The 22,937-nt window shown below is 48.3% G+C and overlaps 2 protein-coding genes across 3 annotated transcripts in view; both read right to left on the minus strand.

Moving 5' to 3' along the window:
* Positions 1-11,655, minus strand: part of LOC142588756 (uncharacterized) — a 51,499-nt gene extending 39,844 nt beyond the window's left edge. The window contains exons 1-3 of the mRNA XM_075700575.1: positions 11,368-11,655; positions 5,485-5,533; positions 825-940 (exon numbers count right to left, since the gene is read on the minus strand). Coding sequence (XP_075556690.1) covers positions 825-940; positions 5,485-5,533; positions 11,368-11,377 — 175 coding nt within the window. The 5' untranslated portion in view covers positions 11,378-11,655. The remainder of the gene's footprint in view (positions 1-824; positions 941-5,484; positions 5,534-11,367) is intronic.
* A 7,552-nt stretch (positions 11,656-19,207) lies between these two features.
* phtf (putative homeodomain transcription factor) overlaps positions 19,208-22,937 on the minus strand; it is a 67,590-nt gene continuing 63,860 nt past the window's right edge. For both annotated transcript variants that reach the window (XM_075698890.1, XM_075698891.1), the window contains exon 20: positions 19,208-21,021. In XM_075698890.1, coding sequence (XP_075555005.1) covers positions 20,872-21,021 — 150 coding nt within the window. In that variant the 3' untranslated portion in view covers positions 19,208-20,871. The remainder of the gene's footprint in view (positions 21,022-22,937) is intronic.

The raw sequence follows: 22,937 nt of genomic DNA on the forward strand, positions 1-22,937 counted from the left end.
TTGGTATGCTGTTGAACATTACTAACGAAATCTATTTTATTCGTTGGTGAAAACATCGTCCAACAAACGAGGTATTCGCGCAAGGTATCCACAGACAACAGTTTCCATGCTTATCAAGGTAAGGAGCACAAGTTATTTCTCGGCGTAATGGTATCCACTCTGTTATGTGACACGCTTTGTAACTACTCATTGCTGCTAAGCCACAGCTTCGAAGTGCAATTAGAACGTAGTGAGGCTGACTGTAGGCTCAAATTAACACGCGTGCACATATGGCGTTGGGTGCTGCGTCCGCCTCAACGCTAGCAGAAAACGACTTCAGCACGTCTCGCAGAACCGCTTCCCACTAGAAGACGAGAGGTCGTACTAAATAGACCGCTCGAGCACGAAAGCAACCACCAGAAACCGCCGGCGAATGTATGCCTGGCACATATAACACGGAGTGCTCGCCCGAGCCAGCATGCCCATAGATGGCGCCACTGCCTAAGCAACATGGTGACGCCCATGAAAAAAAAACAAAGGTGGTGGCGCCATCTTCTGGTGTTTTCTTCCAACTACCACGCGTGTTGCATGGCCTCCGAGATTAAAGGTATTACGAAAAGGATTCGACATTCGAATCGTTTCTCACTGTCCGACTCGTGTTCGATTCCGTCTGAAAGATTAGTTATTCGCACATCTAGATTATCCTGTGATGAATTAATACATTTTGCGGACAGGCGAACGTATTTCAGCTCCGTATTCCCGCTCCGTATTTCCGCTCGCTCTTAGCGTTTCGCGGTGAACGTGACTCACGGCTCGACATCAAGAGAGAGAAAAGCCCTACTCACCGCCCAGAGCTCCGGTTGCGAAGAGTACACCGACGACGGCGAGAATTCCGACCACCAGCAGAATGAGGAGGATGATCATGCCGCCACCGCCTCCGCCACCTCCCGCATCCTTGTTGCTGGAAAGGGCAGGCACAGAAGCATTAGATGCCTGGTGGGTAAACCGTCCGCTCCGGAATTACGCGGTGTAACGCCAAGTACGCAGCAAATAAATTAAAAAAGGACGCGATGCGCTACATGAAACATAGGCGGGCAAAATAAGAGGGAGCTCACTGATAATACTGGCTCACCAACATTTTTGTGGGCTATATGTACTCAGTCGTACTCAAGTGCACTCCTACTCGTCGGCACTCTCACTTGACCGGGGACTGAGAGAGGAAGAAAGGGGCAGGGGGATTGGAAAGCCGCATATCATTGTATTTTGGGGGGGGGGGAGGGGGGCGAGGAACTAGGTTGCCTCGATGTCCTCCTCGCCCGCAGTCACGCAGGGGCAGGAGGTGCACATTCAGGCACCCTAGGAGACACAGGCTCGGTGTGCCACCCTCTGGCTACGCCACTGCTGGGCGGTAACCACGTGACCTCAGGCCTCACGCGCGCACCGATTGGAGAGAGTCAAGCGGATAGTGGGAAATACAACGTCTCCGCACCGCACTGCGGGTCACCTACGCGTAGACAGACCTGGGGTAATCCCCGTTTTTTTTTTTCCTCCGCGTGGTGACGTCATTGGCTCAGATTCCGAAAACTGCCACGGTAGCCGGAGAATGCTATTTGCTTTAGAAGAACTCTTTAGATGGCACCAACCAGCAAGGGGAATGCTCATGAAATAAAGCCTTCCGTCTATACCACTCATGACCTCGCGATTAATCTTTGCTAGATTGGCTGGTTATTAGTGTAACGCGATATATACTAACCCAAGATGAATACCAGGAACGAAGCAGCAACAAGAGCAACAGGACAGCGTTTTTCCTATTTACTTTCTTCTATACCACGGCCCTCACGCTCACTAATGATTGTCACTATGCGCGTAACCTGATAGGGCATTAGACTTTTGCGCTAAGAAATGTGCCAACTGCACTCACATTAGCTTGTGTTTGCAGCGATAACGTGCATCGACGTTGTCAAACCGTTTGCTAAACCTTCTGTAAAGAGGGAGTTTCCGATTAGGGTGAACACGAGTGGTTGACCATCCAGGTGCATGAATCTTCAGGTACACTCATCTATCGCAAATTGTTTTGAAAGCTTCCTCACAATTTAAGGCCTTCCGGCTTACCAGTCAAAGGAGAACGAGAAAATAGCAATGCAAATGCATTTTTTACACCTCAACCGCGGCTCATTTTTTTAACAAGTCCGCAAACATGAACTTGTTACGATAAAAACGAAAACAGATCTCAACAAAAAAATAAAGAAAAATTATTTTTAGTCACCTTTTCCTTGCATCTCAACTGGTTAACCACAGGTGGCTATCGCCATATAGTTAATTCTCTTAAAACTAATAGCTTTTCTCGGCTACCGCGGCAGTTTTCTGCATCTGACGTAATGACGTCACAGCGCGCGTTACATATATAGTGTGGCGCGAATACATTGGATTCCCCGTTCTCCGCGGTGCGGCTCTCTCCCTCCAAGTCGCGCGGACATGAGGTCACGCGGTATCTCGTTTTCTTAAACGCTTGACTAACCTTCTAGCCTGCTGTCGCGATTCCACGACATAAACGAATGAGCAACTAAATCCAAACGAGGCACTTTTGACGTCATGTGTAGTCATCCTACAATACCGCGTCGGCGTGTCACCAGCTATGACTTGCGAAACAGTGGCGTTTTCAGCGAAGTAAAACAGCAGTCCGACAAATTCTCGCGGCTGCATTCATTCAGGTGCTAATTTACGCCCGAACACTTTGCAATGCTATATTAGAGCTCTCGCAAAGATGCAGTAGGGGAGGGATCACACTGCCCGTTCAGAATCCGTACAGTGCGAAAAACGGGCAAGTGAACCACGGCAGTACACCGTACAATAATTTACACCCTTAGAAGTGAAAGAGGGTGTAAATCCGTCTAGCTCACACCCTTAGGGTGTCAGTTACATGAATCACACCATAAGGGTTCCAGTTTTAGTTACACCCTTTTTCACTTTTAAGGGTGTAAATTATTGTACATTGCAACTGATTGCGCTTTGATGAGCTCGACGTCGCAGCTGCGATCGCGGTCGCGGCGGGCGGCCACACTCCGATGGGGCGGACAAGCAAGAACGCCTGCGTGTTGAGGATTCTCACGCGACGCGGCCTGCCTCGTGATCATACTGCGGTTTTGACAAGTAAACCCCCAGAACTTTTATATGCTCTAATAGGAAGACATTCTTTTGTGCTAGACGCCTACTTTAGCACTTTCTTTTTTTCCTTCTTTTCTTTTTTTTTAACAACAAAGTGTACTTAATGATGTTAGGCGGGCTGAGTTGGTCGGTAGATTTTTTTTTTTTTTACATTCGTTATCGCGCATAGGTTCCACGAATCCTCGAAGATACACGATATTTTTTTTTTCTTTTGGCACCAGAAATGGTGTTCTCAGGCAGAGCATTACTGGCACGCGCACGTGGTAATTAATGCTGCGTTCTATGGTTCGTTATCTGTGTAGCCTTCTTGTTTAGTAAATTTCATATTTCAGCAGCAGCAGTCCAGCGTTTGTGCCGTCTGCGCCCTCTCTCTGTCCCGTCCAATTTTGCACTGGTAGCACGAACAAGAATTTCTTGTAGTCCCCCCGTAAATTTTTCCCACAGATAGTAAATGCTGTTAAAAAGATTTTTTTTATGTTTTAAATTTGTGTAAAAGTACTTCTAGGCGCAATTTAATTGATTTTTTTTCTCTTCAGCCCCGAGATGTTCTGGTTACGTGAGGTTAAAAGCTTGTATTGTTCAGGTGACCTCGGAAAATACTTGCACGTGAGTGATAGGCAGCTACAACGATTGTTTTTGTTGCTTTCACCGTAAGACGGACTGATATGGTAATTCATCAATCTTCTGCTGAAGCGTAGAGCCACAAATTGCTCCCCCCCCCCCCCTGTGCTCTGCGCCGGACCGGACCACGCCGGGCAGTGACGTCGCATCACGTGACCGAGCGGCCCGCGGACTTGGTCCGTCGTGTGGATCGGCCTTGCCGCCCGAGATGAGGCTCAGCGCCGCCGCCAAGAGGACTCTGTTTCAGAATCGTTCTTTACCACAATGTATCGCGAATTCGAAACACATAAACAGCTGCGCTCAAAATTAGCATTACGGAGTATCGCAATCGCCGATGAATTTTTCTTCCTCCAGTGTGGCAGGAGCTTTTCAGTTGACCACGCCGCAAAATGACACAGCTGCTGCTTCGCATAGTACGCGCTCCTATCACGTGTCTACGCTATAGTACGCCTCCGCTATGCTGAAACTTCCGTGTTTCCTTGTTAGGCTACCAGGGAAACGAAAAGGACATGCGTCGGAGATATATTTGTACTCCTTCGTACTGCCTCCACTCCGCGAACATGCTAGTAACGCGACGAACACAATGTGAATTTACGAGCCATAATCCGCTAGTCAGTGCATGGTTTGGACTGGTACTTGACAACCGTCGTGTGAAGAAGTGCGCACAAACTACCGAGCGCAAGAGCAGACGACATTGCGGCCGTCCTCAACAAGCGAAAAAGAAAGACGAGGGAGGCTCGTGGAGCGCGTGAAAAGGGTCTCGCGCAACGGAGATCGTTGGAACGCCGGCGCGACTAGGGCCACCGGGCCTACGGAACCCACCTCTACCGGTGAGGTTCACCTGACCGAGCGTCCGTCTTCGGGACAGGGAACGCCTCGGGTCGTTGCACGGCACGAGACCCCGGAACGGCCTGCTGCAGCCTCGAACCCGCATCTACGCGCGAGGTTCGGGAGAGCGAGCGTCCGTCGTCGAGACGAGGAGCGCCTCGGGTCGTTGCCTTGCACGAGGCCTCAGGTCGGCCTGCCGGCATCTTGGAACCCGCGTCTACGCGCGAGGTTCGGGTGACCGGGCGACCGAGCGGCCTGTTCTCGTCTACGGAGCTGTGGGCCGTCCACCTTTTCCTGCCCCGTGCTGCTGCGTCTGCTCTACCACGCCGGTCCTCCTCATACCAGCGAGTGCTCCACCGCAAGGACTCAACGTCTCACCACACTCCGGCCTTCAACCGCAACCTCGTGAGACTATATTTGTCTTGCTTACGAACAGCCTGACATGCGTGGTTCTAGTTGAAGGTATTCTTCGTGATTATGTGCCGTCTAATATAATTGTCGTGTGTTTGCTAATCATGCACCGTTTCCTCCATTTCTTCGCGTCACACGCTTTGCAACGTGACGATCCTAACAACATCACACGTCGCAAGGATGAGTACACACGTACACACACACGCGCACACAAATGCTGCGATAGCGGACAGAACTGCCCCATCTACCCTCTGTGGTACGTATACGCAATTCTATGGCAAATCCCCCCCTCAAACTATACCTCAGACGTTTTCCTTTTATTCTTATACTGCCACTCCAGTCTTCTGCAGCAGGCCTTTAGCCCCGCACACCTCTCCAGTGGCATTTTACTGCATGCTATTAACCACCACGCTCAATCGGGCCACCTGGTCGCCTTCTGTCTGACAGGCAGACCGCAATACGAAAGGAAAGTGTACTTACACCATAGACTGTTCCGAGCCTCCGGCAGTTGACGGGTCCGCGGTCGAAGCTGTCGAGAGAGAAGGAACGTGTCAATCAGCGCGTCGACCGTCACAAAGCGTCGCATTAGACAGTTCTACGCACGCTGAAGCTTGGTGCACTCTACATAACGTGAGAGTTCCACATGAAACGCGCGCCGCATGCGCGGGACGCTTATATTTTCACGTACGCAACAGTCGGTGTTACAGGAGTGTAACATGTGGCCCGGTTACGTCAACTTCAGTCATTATATGACATTCATCTCCATGCAAAATGCCCGTCATTCACTTCATAAATCGTTAGCAACGACCACAAGAATTAATGTTGTCGTCTTCCAGCAACTATTCCGGCATTTCAACCATTTTGACTCGCGATCCTGCCGTTTTTTTCCCACGGATTAAATTGACTATATAGCACTTGGATTAAACCTGCTGGCGCTAGGACTAAGTTTTTGGCGCTTGGGTTAAATAATCTGGCGCTTGAGTTATTATTCAGCGGGTGCTTGAATTAAAGTGAGCAGGAAAACCTGTTGTCGCCGTTTAACTCATGCTTGGGCGCATTCATTCAAAGGTGAGCCCTTTCATTTATTCTTCATGCGTTGGCGAAAGCGTGGACGTAAGTTTGCGTGCGAGTTGGGGTGGATATGTTTAGATAATGCGCGAGAAACTTAATTATCTTTATTTCGACACCAAAGTATATTTCGACACCAACTTCATTAACGCGTTCTTCTGCTAAAAAAAACTAAAATCTCGGTCGATATAAACAGCCACGTTTGCCGCCTCTAATTACTATGTAAGCTAGAAGCGGCTCCACTACTTCCTTTGTCCCTGTGTAGCGAGCAGGTATACGCCCTTTCGCTGACGTTGCGATGCTGAAGTACTTTCTTTGGAGGTTAGCGATACAACGCTGGCGGACGAGTAAGCTTTTTTATCCCCGAGGGAAGCCGTGTATTACCAAGAGCCGGCAACGCAGACAGCCCTTGTTTGGCAGGCAGTCTGTCGATTTGGTCACACAGATTCATCACTCCAGTCGCCATATTTTTGCGTGCCAACCGCTGCCCACGTACGTCTTCCCTCTACCACTCCACAGTCTGCAGCATGAATGGAGCACAGTGCGTTAGCGAACACCCAGTTGCATTCCAGACAGCTGATCGCACAGTATACCAGGGCGGAAGGGGTAATTGTTTCGTAGTCGTGCGCTTTCGCAGAGGCAACCTGCGCCGCCGGAAGCGCCATCTCGATTCTCTAGGGCGAACTGCTCGGTTAAAAGGATCTGCATTTCTATTTCTAGCGTTTTTCGCAACGTAATTCCATCTAAAGGATCATTAGTGAATTGCTGTTAGTGAGCGATTATCGTGAACCTCCGTACGCCCGCCGCGTCGCAGAAAGAAAAAACCTTTTTTTTTTATCTACTGATCATTTCGATTTTAGATTTATCTTCGCACTTCGACGAAACGCGAGGCACAGTATGCATCACTAGAAGGCGCCAGCGATTCGGTTGCGAGTCCTTGGGTCCTATAACGCCAAACTATTCCAATATGCTTTTATTCCGATCTCCTGACGTCCAATTTGCGTAACCGCCGACGCAAGCTTCGGGCGGTCACCCTCAGGGTTGTCTGAACAGACCGATCAAACGCTCTCCCCGTTCATAGGATATCACTTTTGTTTGCTTGAAGAACGAATAACATTGCCTATACTGAGCGGCTTGTCTTATCTAATCAGCTGAAGAGAGGAGAGGAGCACGCTCAAGTGGAGAGGGATTCAATAGGGCCGAGCCACTGCACTGAAAAGTCGATAACCGGATGAAGAAGGTGGTGCCGGCGTCTGCGACTGATCCGCTTTCCCTTACTTAGCTTCCGGTGGCTGGTTGAAAATCGCGGCGGCATGCAACGGAAGCTTAAGAATGGCGCTAAAACGGATCCTCAGCAAAGAAGAGTTGGCAGAACGAGGTCGTAAACGTGCCGAAAGTGCTCGAAAACATTACACGGCCACGCAAGAAGTTTTATTATACGCAAATAGATCCATGCTCTCCGGCAGGCGCGAGTAGCCAGCGCCCGAGCGATCGGCGGCAGCCATCTTATATTCCTTTCAGAACGGGGCAGCCTGCGGCTATTCAAAAGAAAATTCAGTTTTGTTCGGCATATTCATGCATCTTTAATGTGTATGTACGCGTCACTTTGACGCGGTGAGCTTTTACGGTTTTGTGATGTCGCGTGACAGGCAGGTGAAGTGGGTGCAGCCCGAAAACTTTTGACCAATAGGCGGGGGCTAATGGCGAAAAGGCGTCGAATCAGAAATAACTTTTTCTTTTTTCGGTCAAATCCTGCATAATCAGTGTGTACACGTCATATCAGATGGGGAGCTATCGCGGTTTTCGTGACGTCGCGTGACGGACAGGTGAAGTGGGGCTGGTCCAAAAAAGTTTTTGGCCAATCGCGGAGGGCTGATTACAGAATTCGAATAGAAAAGTTTGGAATAGTTTTACGTTATAGCGCCCCTTATGTCTATTCAATGACCGTCAAAGAAACATCAAGCTAGCAGTACGTTCAGGCGAGAGTGCGCAAAGAACTGGTTCTTTATTCAGGCGTGCGTTTCGGCTCACGTCACTCATCGTAGCAACGGCCGTGATAGCGAAACTGCCCGCCTCAACCATGAACAATCGCAGACAGCACATACGAAGAGCACAATTTTTCGTTCGTAAGTGAGGTTTGCCGTTGGCCGGCAGCCTATCGCTAATATGTCGAACGTCGTGATTGGCTGACACCAGAGGGTGGGGTGGGGGTTATTCTGCAAGAGTGCTGTCCGACTGTCCATTTCGTCGCCGTTGATTGGCTGGAGCTGCACGAGCGAGAAAGAGAAAGGCTGGTGCACTTGTGGTGCCCTCCTCAACCGCACAGCTCCAGCAAATCAGTGGAGGCCGAAACGGATTGTCCATGAGGCGGACATTAAAGAACACGTTCCAGATCTTGCGACCAGTTATAAGGCAAGAAGTATTTCTTTTCTCTTTTGTGTGTCAATATGGGCGGAAAACTGCTATACGTTGCAGTTGTTGGGTTGGCAACCTGGCCCTAAGGTCCGGAACGGCTCTTAGGAGTAGGCGTCGGCCAATCTTCACAATGTAATAAGCAAAGACTTAGGCCGGTCACTACGAGTTGTTATCAAAGAAAAAAAATTTCAGAACTTTCGCCAAAAGTTCGCGCAACCTTACGCACAGAATAAGCGGGGACAAATTCAGAAAGCTTTTCTTTCGTAAGTGCTGTTTGCTATTGACCAACCGCATTGGCTCCTATTATGTTCGCCATCGCAACTGGCTCAAATCTGTTCTTACGAACAGCTTAAGCGTAATAACTTTTTCGTGAATAGTGGTCCTGTTTACGAATACGCCAGTGCAGCGGATGCTACAGAGGTTGGCCAACGCGAGAGCGCCGACACCGCGTATTGTCCCTATGCGCGTGAATGGCGTGAATCAGTTTCAAGGGGCCTGGTAACGCGGTCTGCGGTACAGTATATACGGGCTGCAGCGATTGGTAGAAGCCGTAGGCCCAAACAATAGGCGCAGGGTAAATCGCCGCAGTCTCTGTTCGCTGCAAGCAGGACATCTGCTTCAGTGATTCAGAGCGAACTTTCATGCAATTTTTTTTTATAGATTGCATTACGAGAGGCGACAGCACGGTAGCGCTACGACTGCAGCAACCTAACCCGGCAGCTGGAGGCGTATCCATCCCAGCATGCCCACGTTCGTGGCCTCCAGGGCGATGACTTAAGCCGTGGAGGAAGGAATGTAACTAGGAGGGAGAGTCACGTGGCAATTGTAAAGCCTAGTCAATAAAGAATACGAAGCAAGGCTCGTGAGAGACAGGCACTCGCCACGGAGGGAGTCCGTATATGGGGATAGTAGAGCGGAGAACCGGTAGCGAGAACACATTGCGAGGAGAGCGTCACCAAGATTACCACTAACCAAACAATGCATCGAAAGGTCCTGACACTATATATAGGACCTCTAGAGTCAACGCGAAGGTTAGCTAGCTCCTAGTGAAACGAGGTGCAGCGTCAGAGGAGGTTGGCTTGCCGACCTCCTCTGACGCTGCAAGCTTTTTCTATTCTTTTTCCCTACCCTGTCACTTAATTTGAAAGCTACGCGCCAGCGAAGCTGGACTGCCGAAACCAAAACTAAACGCGGCACTACGCAAGCCAGTATTGGCTCTCGTGTGACGTCAATGAATGACCCAGGGGGGCGGCCTTGAAGCGCCATTGTGCTCGTAGTGCAACGAGGCTGTATGGACACTACGCGTAAATGTGTCGCTGCGCGCAAAATGTATAGTAATAATAATATTTGGGGTTTTACGTGCCAAAACCACTTTCTGATTATGAGGCACGCCGTAGTGAAGGACTCCGAAAATTTTGACCACCTGGGGTTCTTTAACGTGCACCTAAATCTAAGCACACGGGTGTTTTCGCATTTCGCCCCCATCGAAATGCGGCCGCCGTGGCCGGGATTCGATCCCGCGACCTCGTGCTCAGCAGCCCAACACCATAGCCACTGAGCAACCACGGCGGGTGCAAAATGTATAGCCAATGTAGACTCAATATAGGACGAGCACAACACATTGCAGGGCGCCGGCAAGCGGTCGGGACCAGACATCGTCTCCGTAAAACTGTGAAGGGCATGCTAACAAGGCCCTGCGGATTCCTGGTGCTGACGTTTTAAAGTCACGGCCGGTATTAGTAACAGACTCGTGTTTGCGAGGCAGGCACAAGCATTATTCTGCGCCGTTTTACGCGTCGTGTAACCGAGGGAGCATACGAACTACGCAGTGTCAGGACAGATAATTGGGGTCCGAGAACCTGATGGTCCTAAAAATGGCTACGGGATCAGCCGGCGCAGTATATTCCTGACACTGCCAGTTTAACCACATCGTAAAATATTACGCCATATTCGCCTTTTTTTAACTAATCGGAGAAGGTGGAAGCCTCGTGAGCTATAGGTCAGTGCCGAAGTGATGGCGCATTCATATGGCGGAATTTGACATTGCCCATCGCGGTATTTAGGAGCCACCGGCACTTGTGCCTATAGCTTTAGTGGTTGACCAACGTGGTTGGCGTTGTAGTGGCGACTTTAGTGGCCCACTGCTCGCGGTCGTGGTGTTCACATGGTCACAGTAGGGGCCCGAGGCCCAAGCCTCAGAATTCCTAATCTGCCAAATCCGAAGTACATGCGAGTTGTCTAAAAATAGTGACCGTTTTAGGTTACGATGACGTCTGTCGCGTGCACTGCAAATGCTTCGTTAAACGCCCAATTTCCTCCGCGGCAACACGACATCCATAGGCGTTCAGCGTCCTGAGGAGCGTTTCCTGTGAAAGAAGGGCTAACGAAGAGCAACAGTGCTTAGCGTTATACCGGCGCGGCCGCCATTGAGGCAATAGGCAATGCGTCTGCGTCAGAGAACATAAGACTGACATGCTTTCCAAACCGAAATTTACAATATCGCACTTAGCATCGGCGATTTAACGAAAACGCGCGCATTCTACCCGATGGCCGATGAAGCCAAGCGCGCGATGCCAGAAGATGCCACGAACAAAAAAAAAATTCAACCTATTGCAACACTCGGCTAAACGGCCGTTTTCGTCTGTCAGGCCACCGCTGTATGTATGCAATGCGGGGCTGACTGCCCCGCATTGCACCGCGCACTGGCGGCGAACGCAGCATCACCGGGCGCCGCGAGGCCTGCCGCTTTTCCGCCTACGGGCAGAAGAGCTACGGGCCCGACGCGCCGTCCGAGCCCCGGACTTCTGCGTCCCCGCCGCCGCTCGGCGTCCGCGACGCGCGGAGACGCAGGCAACGAGAAGGTAAGGAAGGCCGGCTCACCGTCTCCCATGGTTGCGGCCGGTCAGGAGGAGCTCGGCAGGTTCGAGGGTGCGGGGCTGGCTGGCGAGACCGCGCGGCTGTCGGGCACGGGAGCGGGTGCGGATCTCCGGCACGGGACTCGCGCTGGGTGACTCGTCGCCTTTCTCTTCCTCTCCGCGAGCTGCGGCAAGGAAGGACGATGCGCCTTGCCGCGCACCGTTTTTGCGCTTGGGAGAAAAGAAAATTCATTCGAGTATCCGCACCTCCTATATTCTCTCGGAATACAAATTTCTGCCTTTACCCGAAGACATCCCGGACTAAGGAAGCCACCCGCCCGAGGTTTACGCAGACAAGATCGCCGGCTCTATCGTTTGCAACGAAGCTGTATACCGCTACGCACCCCCACCCCCCACCTCACTACCCCCGTTGCATTTGTCGTGTCCGTGGACAAAAACGAAACCAATCACACTGGGAGGAGCGCGCCGCTGGGTTCCTTGCGGCAACACCAGATGGTGCTCGCATCCGCGCATCCGTACGATCCGCGGTAGCGGCCGTGGGGGCGGGGGGGGGAAGAAAAAAAGAACCAGAGAGCTCGCCTTCGCGCAGAGAGTTCGCCGCAAGCATTTCCCGGTAATGATTACGGTTGCATAAGCTTCAGTTGCCGGGAAATGGTAACTCTAGCATACGAAGCAAGGAGTGACGTGAGTGATGTAAAAGGAGCGATGTAAAGAAGAACCCGCCTAGTAGCAACTGATTTGTGTTGTGACAGTGCTATGGGGAGGCCACGTATTGACCGTTTTCGGGGAACAGTTTGTTCTAGAGAAACGAGATGGCGCTTTCGGCGGCGCGCCGCACGTCGCCTCAGGGACAGCGCACGAATACGAAACCATTACCGCTTCTACCTTGCTTCTGCGCGAGCGGCTGTCGGAAATACAACTGGGTTTTCGCTAACGCACTCTGCTCCAGTCATCCTGGATTGAATCGTGTGGATTGAAGACGTGTGCAGTAGTTGGCTGCAAAAACAGTGAATGGCATATTAAGGAATAGAATGAATCTGTGTGGTCAAGTTTGCGGACGCCTGCTACAACTGTCCGTACATATTACCGGCACTTTGAGATGTACTGCTTTCCTCGAGGGTACAGAAATTTCCTCATCCGCCAGCGTTGTGTCACTAACCTTCAAAAAAAGAAGTGCTTCAGCCCCGGAACGTAGGCAAGAGTGAGTGCCGTTCTTTAAACAATGACAAAGCGAGTAGCGCCTCTTCCTGTCATAGCATGTTTCGCGCACAGTATCTATACAAGTCTATACGCCGACTGGCACGGAAACTTACGCCCACTATATCGCCAGCGCGTCAAGAATAAGTGAATGGCAGCACACTTGAATATATGCGCACTACATACGCACAATAAATCACGGAATACACGGATAGCGCACGTATGGTCGAAGCTGAATATTTCATGACGGTCCACAAGAGTGAGTTACTAGCGATAATACATCTTTGATACAAGATATTAAAATGTGCAAACTAGCTACGTTTCAAGCCTTGTGCGCAGTGAGAACTAACCTATCGGAACTGAGCATACCCGCGAGCGATTAGGCAGAATGTAATCAGATATTGACCGCACCGAGGAACTTTACTGAGTCAGAAACGTGACAAGCCGCTGCTTCAAAATATTTGCCAAATAAGCTACGAAGAGCAAACCACACTAACCTTGATTCAATTCATGAGCGCAAAGTTTGGATAGCTTGGAATGCGTATTTAGCCCCGCTTTTAGAACAAGTACCATATACGCTGTTTGCGCCCTTTGGACTATAGGTTAATCAGCTCCGAAAGCGCTTTCGCATGTTCTCTGAAGCTATGGCTAAAGCTTCGTCTCATCCACCCAGTCACCGTCTACGATCTATCTACCGAAACAGGGGTTTGGTAAGTCGCACAGGCATCATATACACCCATTGTAAACGCGGAGGCAACGGAGGCAGTTGAGGCACGCAATGGGCGTGTCACCACGTGAGCAAACATGGCAGCGCCCAGGGGATGGCCGCGGAAAAAGTCGATAGCAAGGGATTCTGAACAGCAGAGTGCATACGAGGCGCGGCGAACGTGTGGTTAAGTGCGTTTCTCAGGTCTCTGGTCCACTCTTTGTAGTGCACGAGGCGCACAGGGCACTGAAGCGTCGTTGGTTTATTATTAGGTAAAGTGCATGCTAATGTCGCCACGTGAATAATTTTACGTCGAAATGGGTAACCGTCCTAGGCGTCGTTTGCAGCTTCGCTGTCGACCTTCCTTCACACCGTGGGTTGGATGGATGAATGGATGGATGCAAAACTTTAATGAAAGTCCTGAGGTACGCGACTCAGCGCGCTGCGGGCACGGAAGGTGAAATTCCCGTCAGCGCGAGCGAGCGCGGGCGACCAGGTAAAGTCACAATTGTTGTATGCGCCGACGGGGCCGTATACAGTGGCGGCGCCATGCGGCGCGTCGTAGAAGCCGCGGCGAAAAAAAAAAATGCAGCGCCAGCGCCCGGGAACCGGCGCGCTCTCAACGGCGGTAATTTCTTTCCAGGCCGCCAGGCGCCGCCGGCACGATAACGGCTCCGCGGGCTTGTGACCTTTTCTGGTCGCCGCAAACACCGGAGTTTCCTCTAATGTTTCTTGCTCCGTGGCTGCAGGCCGCTCCCACGTTGCCGCATCGTGGGCCCTCTGGACAGCCCACAGCAGCGCCCCGGCATCGGGGCTCTTGATAGCGGAGAGCCAGCAACTTGTCCCCATCGATTTGTCGGAGACAATTTTTTTTAATAAAGTTTGTTTCATCCTCATCATAATCATCATCATTCCCGATGACCTGATTTTTTTTTGTTATGAATTAGCGTCGTCGAGAGAAAGAGCTAGAGTGACATCCTTTAACGAGTGCTGGGCGTGTCAGCCTGGCCGAACGCTTGGCATGATACTACAGATGAGACTCGCGATGCGTAAACTTAAGCTCACAAGCCACTCAAGCGAAAACTCCGGGAAAAAAATGTGGTCTGTGAGCATAGCAGCTACTGTGGTTATAGTTTGCGTTACGGACTTATGATGCCATGAGGCGTGAACCGCTCACGTTTACAGCATGGTGTTTTGTTTGTTTGTTATTTTCACCGGAGAAAAAGCGCTGAAAAGGAGCAGTTATTGTGATCACGTGCGCGAAATGATCGTTTCCCGGTGATCGCCGCAAGCATGGTCGAAGACAACACAATTGAATCGTCGTTTAAATAACTTTTCATTTGACATCTATGATGATATACGCTGCACGAAAGTATGAGAGAACAGAACCGAGTGCATCACTAGTGATCAATACAATGACTCGGCGTTATCATTTGGTAATGATCCCAAAAAATGCTCATTTTGTGATGGTAATTTGATTGATACCTATTAACGAAATCCGCGAGTGAAAGCTGCCACCCTCAGAGAAAACTAGTTATTCATAATTATGATTTAAGCACACCAGTTCCTAATAGGCACAGTTGAATCACTTAATTTATGACATTTCGTTTCATATCCAGGTCGTTACGGTGTTGAAAACAGCGAGAACACAGAATTGAGTAAAATAAGTAATTTGTTTTCACTAGTGACTTGATCCTGTCAGTAAGGCGTATCATGCAGCTAATTTCATGAGCATTTGAAAGGTGTCGATGACGACGCATTCGATTTCAGCCTACACCGATAGCGGCAGCAGAAAAAGTGATTCGTATTCACTAGTTACCAATGCCTACAACCACCTAGTGATTATCATTGAGTTACCCTTTGGTGTTCTAGTTGTACCTGCGACGACAGTACCTGCGACAACTCTCTTAACGATCCAATGCTGACATTTCCTTGGATTTGCCTGCGAGAATTTGTCTTCCGAGTCGTTTTCAAAACACAACGAAGAAAAGCGTTTAAAGGTTGTCGTCAGTCACGTGGGAGGAACGTTATCGCTCCGCCACCGCGCCCTTTCATTTTGAATAAAAATATCAACCCCCAATATTTTAGAAAATTTTTCGGTTGCCGTGAAATTCGAATGTTCTTGAAGGACTCTGTATGCTTGGATTAAATTATCTGGCGTTTGGATTAAATACAGTGGTTTTCGGAATACATTGCTTAGCGCTTCAATTAAAATTACTGACAGTTGGATTAACTTGAATGGTGCTTGGATGACATTTAGCGGGAAACCTAGTGAACTTATTGCTGAGTAGACCATAAATATGATCGCTATGACACAAACAAGGAAGGACGGAAGGGAACAAAGGGAGCACTCCGCTTGTTCCCTTCTGCCCTTAATTCCTTGGTTGTGCCATAGTGACAATATTTATGGTCTACTCAGCGATATGAACCGCCTAGTCCAGCAACATGTACTTCTGAATAGTGAACGTAAGCTTGCGTTGTGTTGCCCCAGACTAATAAAGAATAATATAGGTATATGACTGGGGAAGCGGATGGGAGAGGGGGCACTAGAGCGAAATATATTTGCTTCATTAAAACTAAGTTGTGGGGTTTCACTTGCTAAAACCACGATCTAATTATGAGGCATGACGTAGTGAGGGGCTCCCGATAAATTTTCACCTCCTGGGGTTCTACAATGTGCGTCCAATGCCCGGTATACACGAGCGTGTTTTCATTCCACCCCCATCAGAATGCAGCTAGGATCGAAGCCACGACCTCGAGCTCGTCAGCGCAACGCCCTAGCCGTTGGCCTGCCGTGGCAGGTAGATTCGCTTCTTTAACCCTAACCCAAACGCTTCTTTAACCCTAACGGGAGTTAACAGAGCACTCGGTGATAACTCGCATACATAAAATACAATAGGCCCTCGTTAATACGTTCCCGTTTGTTGCGTTTTTCCGGTTATTACACCCTGCAACACCGATTCAGTTTAGTTCTCACATGGTGAGATGCATTAGCGTCCAGTTTGTTACTTGCAAAAAAAAACTGCGACGGCGTGCCACTGACGCGGTATCACCCGTTGGCGGCGCTTACGCAATTACCGACGCTTGTCGCCACTGCGAACGGTCACTTCGCAAAACCTGCCGCGCGGTGCGGAAGGATTACCGTCGCCGTGTTCAGATCGTCGCCGCTTGGCGTTATCAACACGGCTCAAGAAGTCGAATGTAGCACCACCGGTATGTATACATATCCTCTTGTCAAAAAGCCAAGAGGGGCACAGAGGATGTGGCGTCACAAAAAGGGATCGCTCCACACCAACATTCGCTAAAGCCACTAGAAAAGCAAGCTTATTTTTCTAGTGACGCTAACATTCACCAAAGTAACTGTATTTTTTTTCCCAGCCACTCTAAGTTCGCAAATGCCGACACGCGACATTCGATACCCTGCACGGTTACTCGAATATACAAAAGCCCACGCGGAGAGTGGAAAGGGGCTGTGAACTGCTGCTCGAAAAGAGGCTGCGGTTATTATCGAAAATTCCACGCAAGCGCCAAATGGAAATTAGTGTGATTCATGAGTACGATCGTGCTATAGAAAAGTGCACCGTTCAGCAGGGGTATGCAAACACTAATTTTTCAGACCGAATAAAATAGGAATTGAATGAAGTGCCAGAGGTGTAACCGAAGCGAATGTAATGTCCAATACTTTCCAAATAATTTTCAAACAATGAACAGGCTGTTTCGACCATTTATATAATATGATGTCTGTAATTTTATGCCATTACTGTGCAAATTATGCTTTTACAGAAGCACAAGTGGTGCATTAGGAACAAGCAAGTGCTCCGTTCGCTCGCTAACGTGCGTGCACATTCGGTCATCAGTTGTCAGAATAAAGTTTGACGAGGCAGTTCTTGTGGGCCCAGTTAGCACACACGAGTACGCGTTCAACACTAAACCTGAAATGGGCGGCGTCTAATAAATATATATAACTAATATATAAATTAATGCTGCAGTGAAGCGTATTCATATTTAATAAGAAGAGAAAACACAAATGCAGCATCAGCAAGTCGTACAATACCGGCTGGACGCGCATGTGTCACGCCCGAGCGAAATTCGTGCGTTAGCCAGAAAAGTACGGCTCTCTGAGCGAGGTAGCACGCTGTACTATACGGAAATTCTCATGCCCCCCCCCCCCCCCCCCCGAGGTGAAAGTCCCTGCATTTCAATGCCAAGCATTCTTTGCCCCGATTCCAGACACATTGCGATAGGTATAGATTCCTGTCTCTTCTCGTTCTGGACCTCTTCAACAATGCTTAAAAAAAAAAAAAACTGTGATGGATGGTTAGAGTCGAACCTGTATACGAGCACAGCCGCCCGATGCTCAGATTAGGCCCCGATCGCACGCGAACACCTCGCCTGCCAGAGCATCGCACGCGTAATGCGACGACGTGGGATCGCTCCCCACCTGCGGCAAGTTGTTTTTTTCATCCACTTTCACTGCCATTAATTTATCATTTCTTTGAGTCAGTAAGTACAAGTAACTTCCCCTATGTTGTCCCTGGTGTCCTTGTTTGCCGGCTTCTCACGATATGATTAAAGCACGCTAGCTCTTTCAGACGTCTGCCGCGTTCGCCACGTGCAGTGGTGAAGCAGTCATTTCACCTTTCGGCGCAAGCCCTGCGCAGCGCAGGCAAAAAAAAAAAAGAAGAGGAAGGCCGATTTGGCGCAGCATGCAGCAAGCACTTTTGACGCAGGGTCGAACGCACGTACGCTCACCACGTAGCGCGCAAATGTTAATTGATACAGTCGACAAGTTGTGGAGACGACTTTGCGCGAGGCTTACCCTCGCGAGCGCGGCCTCGCTGAAAGACTCGACGCTCCTTCACACCGCTACGCACAAATGGCGCTGCGGCCAGGTTCGTCGATTCTCCGATACAGCGCGGAGAAGCTTGGAGACCAAATTACTGTCATTTTCTCGTAGGAGCTAACACTTTTCCAGCTTTCCTCCCCGATTTCCTCGCTTCACATATTCTCTCTCATGATACCTAAAATTACCCTTTCCTCAGATTCTTCAACACTACCGATTCTATGGAACATTGCGAGATCCGTACAATTTAAAACCTGGCACGCTGCAGACTTGCGCATGTGTGAACTCAAAGAGGCACCGAGACCGGGCATCTCATTTTATCGCGGTAGCAAGTATACATAGACACTCGCGGCGAATTCCTGCCGCCGCCGTGAGGTTCGGCATAAAGTCCACGTGCGATAAGAAGGCGGCCGCGCGCCGTATGCGGTACGTTCGTGGGAAAGAGCGTGCGAGGGTGAGCAGAGGAGGTCGGTGGCTTGATGCGCGGCCTCTTCTCGCGCACACAAAGCTGGAGGCGCGTCCCGTCTTGTCGCACGCACAGGAAACGAAACGGGGGAAGAGGTGGGGCAGATTAACGGAGGGCAGATTAGAGCGCCTCTCTTCTACTCCCACCGGAGCTGCACGTAGGGCGGCCGAGCATCTTGGAGGTAATCTGCGGCGGGTGCACAGCGTAGGCGACTCGAGATGGCTGATGTCTTCGTGCGCGCTGCATTCTCACGCGCCTCGTTTGCGTCAAAGCGAGATGCGGGCACAGAGGGGAATTAGCAGGGCCGTTGCTGCCGCTCTTCGTCAGGGCAGATTTGCGACAGCGGTGTGAGCGGTCATCGAGTGAGATTTGTTCATGTTTGCCAGTATGTGCGTGACAACGTGCTTAAGTTAATTAGTAAGCGAATGTTTACTGTAGTTTGTATGACCAATTAAAGCTACGAACCTTGCTTCGTGTAGTTGTCTAATACTTTGCTATCACTGTCAATGTCTGCAACCGTCTTTCTTATTTTTTTTCAGTTTAAACAGCATTATAATTACCTACATGTGCCACCAATCACTGGTGTGAGAGCCACTTCAACGAGCAGAGCGAGCAACCATTACAAATGAGACTTTGTGCCAAAACAGCATTTTATTCAACGAAAACCAGGGCACAGGAACACAACCACCAGCCTTCCCATGTTTATACTGCGCCACATCTGGTGTCATCGTCCATTTTGAACTATCTTAAGTCAATGGGAAACTGCAATCCCTACCCCCCAGAACACACCTAAGCATGACAGATACCTTAAAATCAATAAAGAAAAGGCAAAAAATAATGCTGCAAAAAATGAGGTGTGTGTGTGTGTGTATAAGTTTAAAAAATACCACAACTTCTCTCTTACGAAGACGAGGAATTATGAGCAACACAGCAACGTCTTTATCAATTTGGGTCGAGGAGAGAGTGGCCCATGGGATTGGGCTAAGGTAAGCATTGCATGGTTCACAAGGTGTTGGAAAAAAACTAGGCTCCAACGAACATGACATTTCTTGCCAAATCTAGCAGGAGTTGCCCCGATCGATGGAAAAATGACAAACTTTCATTGCTCCCAGCTTACTACCCTGCGAAACAACCAATAAGCATAATATACCTCTGTTTCACGGGAGAATTTAATGATGTTTGTTATTAACTACATTTGATGCATGAAATAGCATTATGTTTCCCGCTGTGCTAAATGACAAATATTTCTGTGGAACAGATACAGCGATAAGACAAACAATAAAAGTCGCAAAAGAAAAGCCAGCAATGTTTGCGCAATACATTAATAAACTTCATTTTAGTTACTCGTATAAATCATCTGAGGCACTTCAATCTTGTTTTGTACGTAATCAAGCAGTGCTTGTAAATGCTAAGTCAAGACAATACCCGAACTTAGCAGGAATAGCCAATACGGCAGACTACAACACATCTGTGGAGTCGCTGACCACAGAGCCTGCAGTAACATTCTAGTAAATAAAATGACATCGCAATAAATCCTTAAAACTGGTTGACTGCAACCATATATTGTGCCGATTTCCGTTATTTTTGTATTTCTTTCACAATCACATTCCGTTGAGACCACGCGTTAGTTCAATCTATAGTAATGTGAATCAAATGTTCAATACACATTGGAAAAAATTACAGGAGTTTCTCGACAAACAAATGGAAATGTTGTTTTCAACCAGTGACACTAAATTTCCCTGCATAGCAGTGAACTAAAAACATTAAATGTGAATGCCATTCTATAGATACAACATTAAATATTCCCGTGTGACAAGGGCATAGATAACACTAGCTACGGGCAAATGAGATTTCACATGAGATGCAGCATTCTTCACATTACGGCAAAACAACCTTTCTTTCTCTCTAGGAGACCAGCTACAACCAAAGGATTTAGAGAGCCTACATGGATATGCAAGGAAGCCTAACTTTGGTTTGTGTTGAGTTGTAGCCGTGATTTGTGCCTGGAGGCAGGACCGTGTGCTCCACTAAAAGAAAAAAGACCGTCAGGATGAGCCCGCACGTTGAAATGACATGAGGGGGGCCTAGTGAGGCAAATGAGGCTTGGTCTTTTGTACGTTTCGACATGACATCGCTGTCGAGGACGAGACGGGGTGGTTCACAACTGAGGCGGTGACAGCCTAGCATCTAAGCTGCTGCCAGTCCTACACACACTTCATCGCGAATCGCCGCTACCTTTTCTTCGTCCAGAGTGGGGGCTTGACACATTCTAGCTAACAATCAGGTGTTTTCGCATTCACTTGATTTTGATTTTATGCAGCTTCAGCTTGAAGCCGAACAGCTCGGTAAGTGCAGCAGAGAACGCGGAGAGGCAGACCACTTTGGTGATGTTGTACAAGTAGGGGTTGGCGCAGAGACCCGAAATCTTGAACGGACTCTCCAGCTCCTGTGAGAAGAAAAGAATGAGACATAAGTTGCCTGGTTTCGAGGGATGTGTGCCTCTGTACACGGCCAAGATACAGCAGGTTTTCTAGGAGGCCCGAGTCATCTTTACTTTTTATTTGCAATTAAATGAGGTAATAGAAGCAATATCGTAAGAAGCCAACAAACACTGACACCAAGGACAACATAGGGGAAATTACTTGTGCTTAATGCACAAGTACTTGCGCTAGTGACTGTTGGAACCAGAATTTTGAGGTTAGCCCTGGAATTTTTTACAGAATTTGCTGAAAATCAATAATTTTAATAAGCAAGAAGATTACATAATGGTAACTTCACAACAAAAACAGATATCGCAGTTCTGTAAACTGCATGTCTTAGATAATCTAAACTGGACAACTTTGATATATTAATCTATGGCTTACGTGAATTTGGTAGATTGTTTACAAGGGTTTCGCAAAAGTCCTACTCACATAGTAATGGTATCTTTAAAGCGATGTATAATACATCAATTTTGTCCCTTTTTGACGTATTATTAGGTGCAGTTTACAAAACTGCATCATGATTTCTCATTGCTGAGTTACAAAGTTGCAAGCGTGATAGTTCCGCTTTTTTAAATTTTGCAATTTTCTACAATATTTGTTAAAGAACTGACGGCCTAAATCAAAATCCGCTTCCTACAGTCATTAGATGTGAATTTTTTCTTTTAGATGCAACAAACCTAATTCAGTTTGGTGCAGTGGCTGCTGAGAAAAACGATTTCCGCTTTCCTGTGTATTTAGGTAGGAGCCCCTGAGCTAAAGCTTCCTCTTAAGTGGCAGCTTTAGTTCGGATGCTCCTATCTAAATACATGTAAAAGGAAAATTAATTTTTCTTGGCAACCACTGCACTAAATTTGACGAGGTTTGTTGCATTTAAAGAAAAGCTTAAAATCTAGTGACTGTTGGCTTTGACATGTCGATTTAAGTCGTAAATTTTTAACTAAAAATTGGCAAATATTGAAAACTTTCGAAAAATGAAACTATCAAGTTTATAACTCTGTTACTCAGCAATGAAAAATGATAATACAATTCTGTGAATTGAATCTAAGAGTACATCTAAAGCGGACAAAATTCATATGTTGCACATGAATCTCATGAAATTTAGTAATATGGAAATACAGCATTTGCAGAACCTTTGTAAACAACGTAAGAAATTTATGTAAGATATAAAATGACATATCGAATTTGTCCGCTTTGAATGATCTAATGGATGCCGTTTACAGAACCACGACATCTCTTTTTGATGCAGAGCTATAAATCAGTAAACTCTGCGCTTCTATTTTCTTCAAACTTTCGAATTTTTGAAAATCTTTTTAACAAAATTCAGGACCTAAATCGAAAATTATGCTTCTAACAGTCACTAGAACTTAACTTTCGCTCTCAAATGCAACAAATTTCATTAAAATCAGCCCAGGGGTTATCTCAGAGAAACGTTTTTGCATTTTACATGTATTTGAATAGGCCGGGTCGGAGTTGGGCCCGAGCTAAAGCTGCCTCTTAAAGCGCCCCTGAAACGGTTCGGACAAATTTTGTATATGTGTAGGGTACAGCTTAAGTAGAACATTCACACCACAATTTAAGTGAAGCGTTACGTATTAATGGAGTTACAAATGATTACAAGTTACCCTCCTCCCTAGCCATGCTTTTCCTCCTCAACTCGTTCGCCGAACGATCAGGGCTAAGCTCCGCCTTCAATGGTTCTGCGTCATGATGTGACGTCACATCGCCCACTTCCAGTTGTTTTGGAGCCCGCCCCCACCCGCGCGAAACCTCTCAACTAGCCACTTGGCCGTCGACCCCAAGCGAGAGCTATCAAAGCAGCGTGCGTTGCGAGCATTCTGTTGCAGTGCTGAACGTGTCTGGTATTCCGGTAACCAAACAC

The sequence above is a fragment of the Dermacentor variabilis genome, chromosome 7 (genome assembly GCF_050947875.1).
Source record: "Dermacentor variabilis isolate Ectoservices chromosome 7, ASM5094787v1, whole genome shotgun sequence".
In the NCBI taxonomy this organism is placed as follows: domain Eukaryota; kingdom Metazoa; phylum Arthropoda; class Arachnida; order Ixodida; family Ixodidae; genus Dermacentor; species Dermacentor variabilis.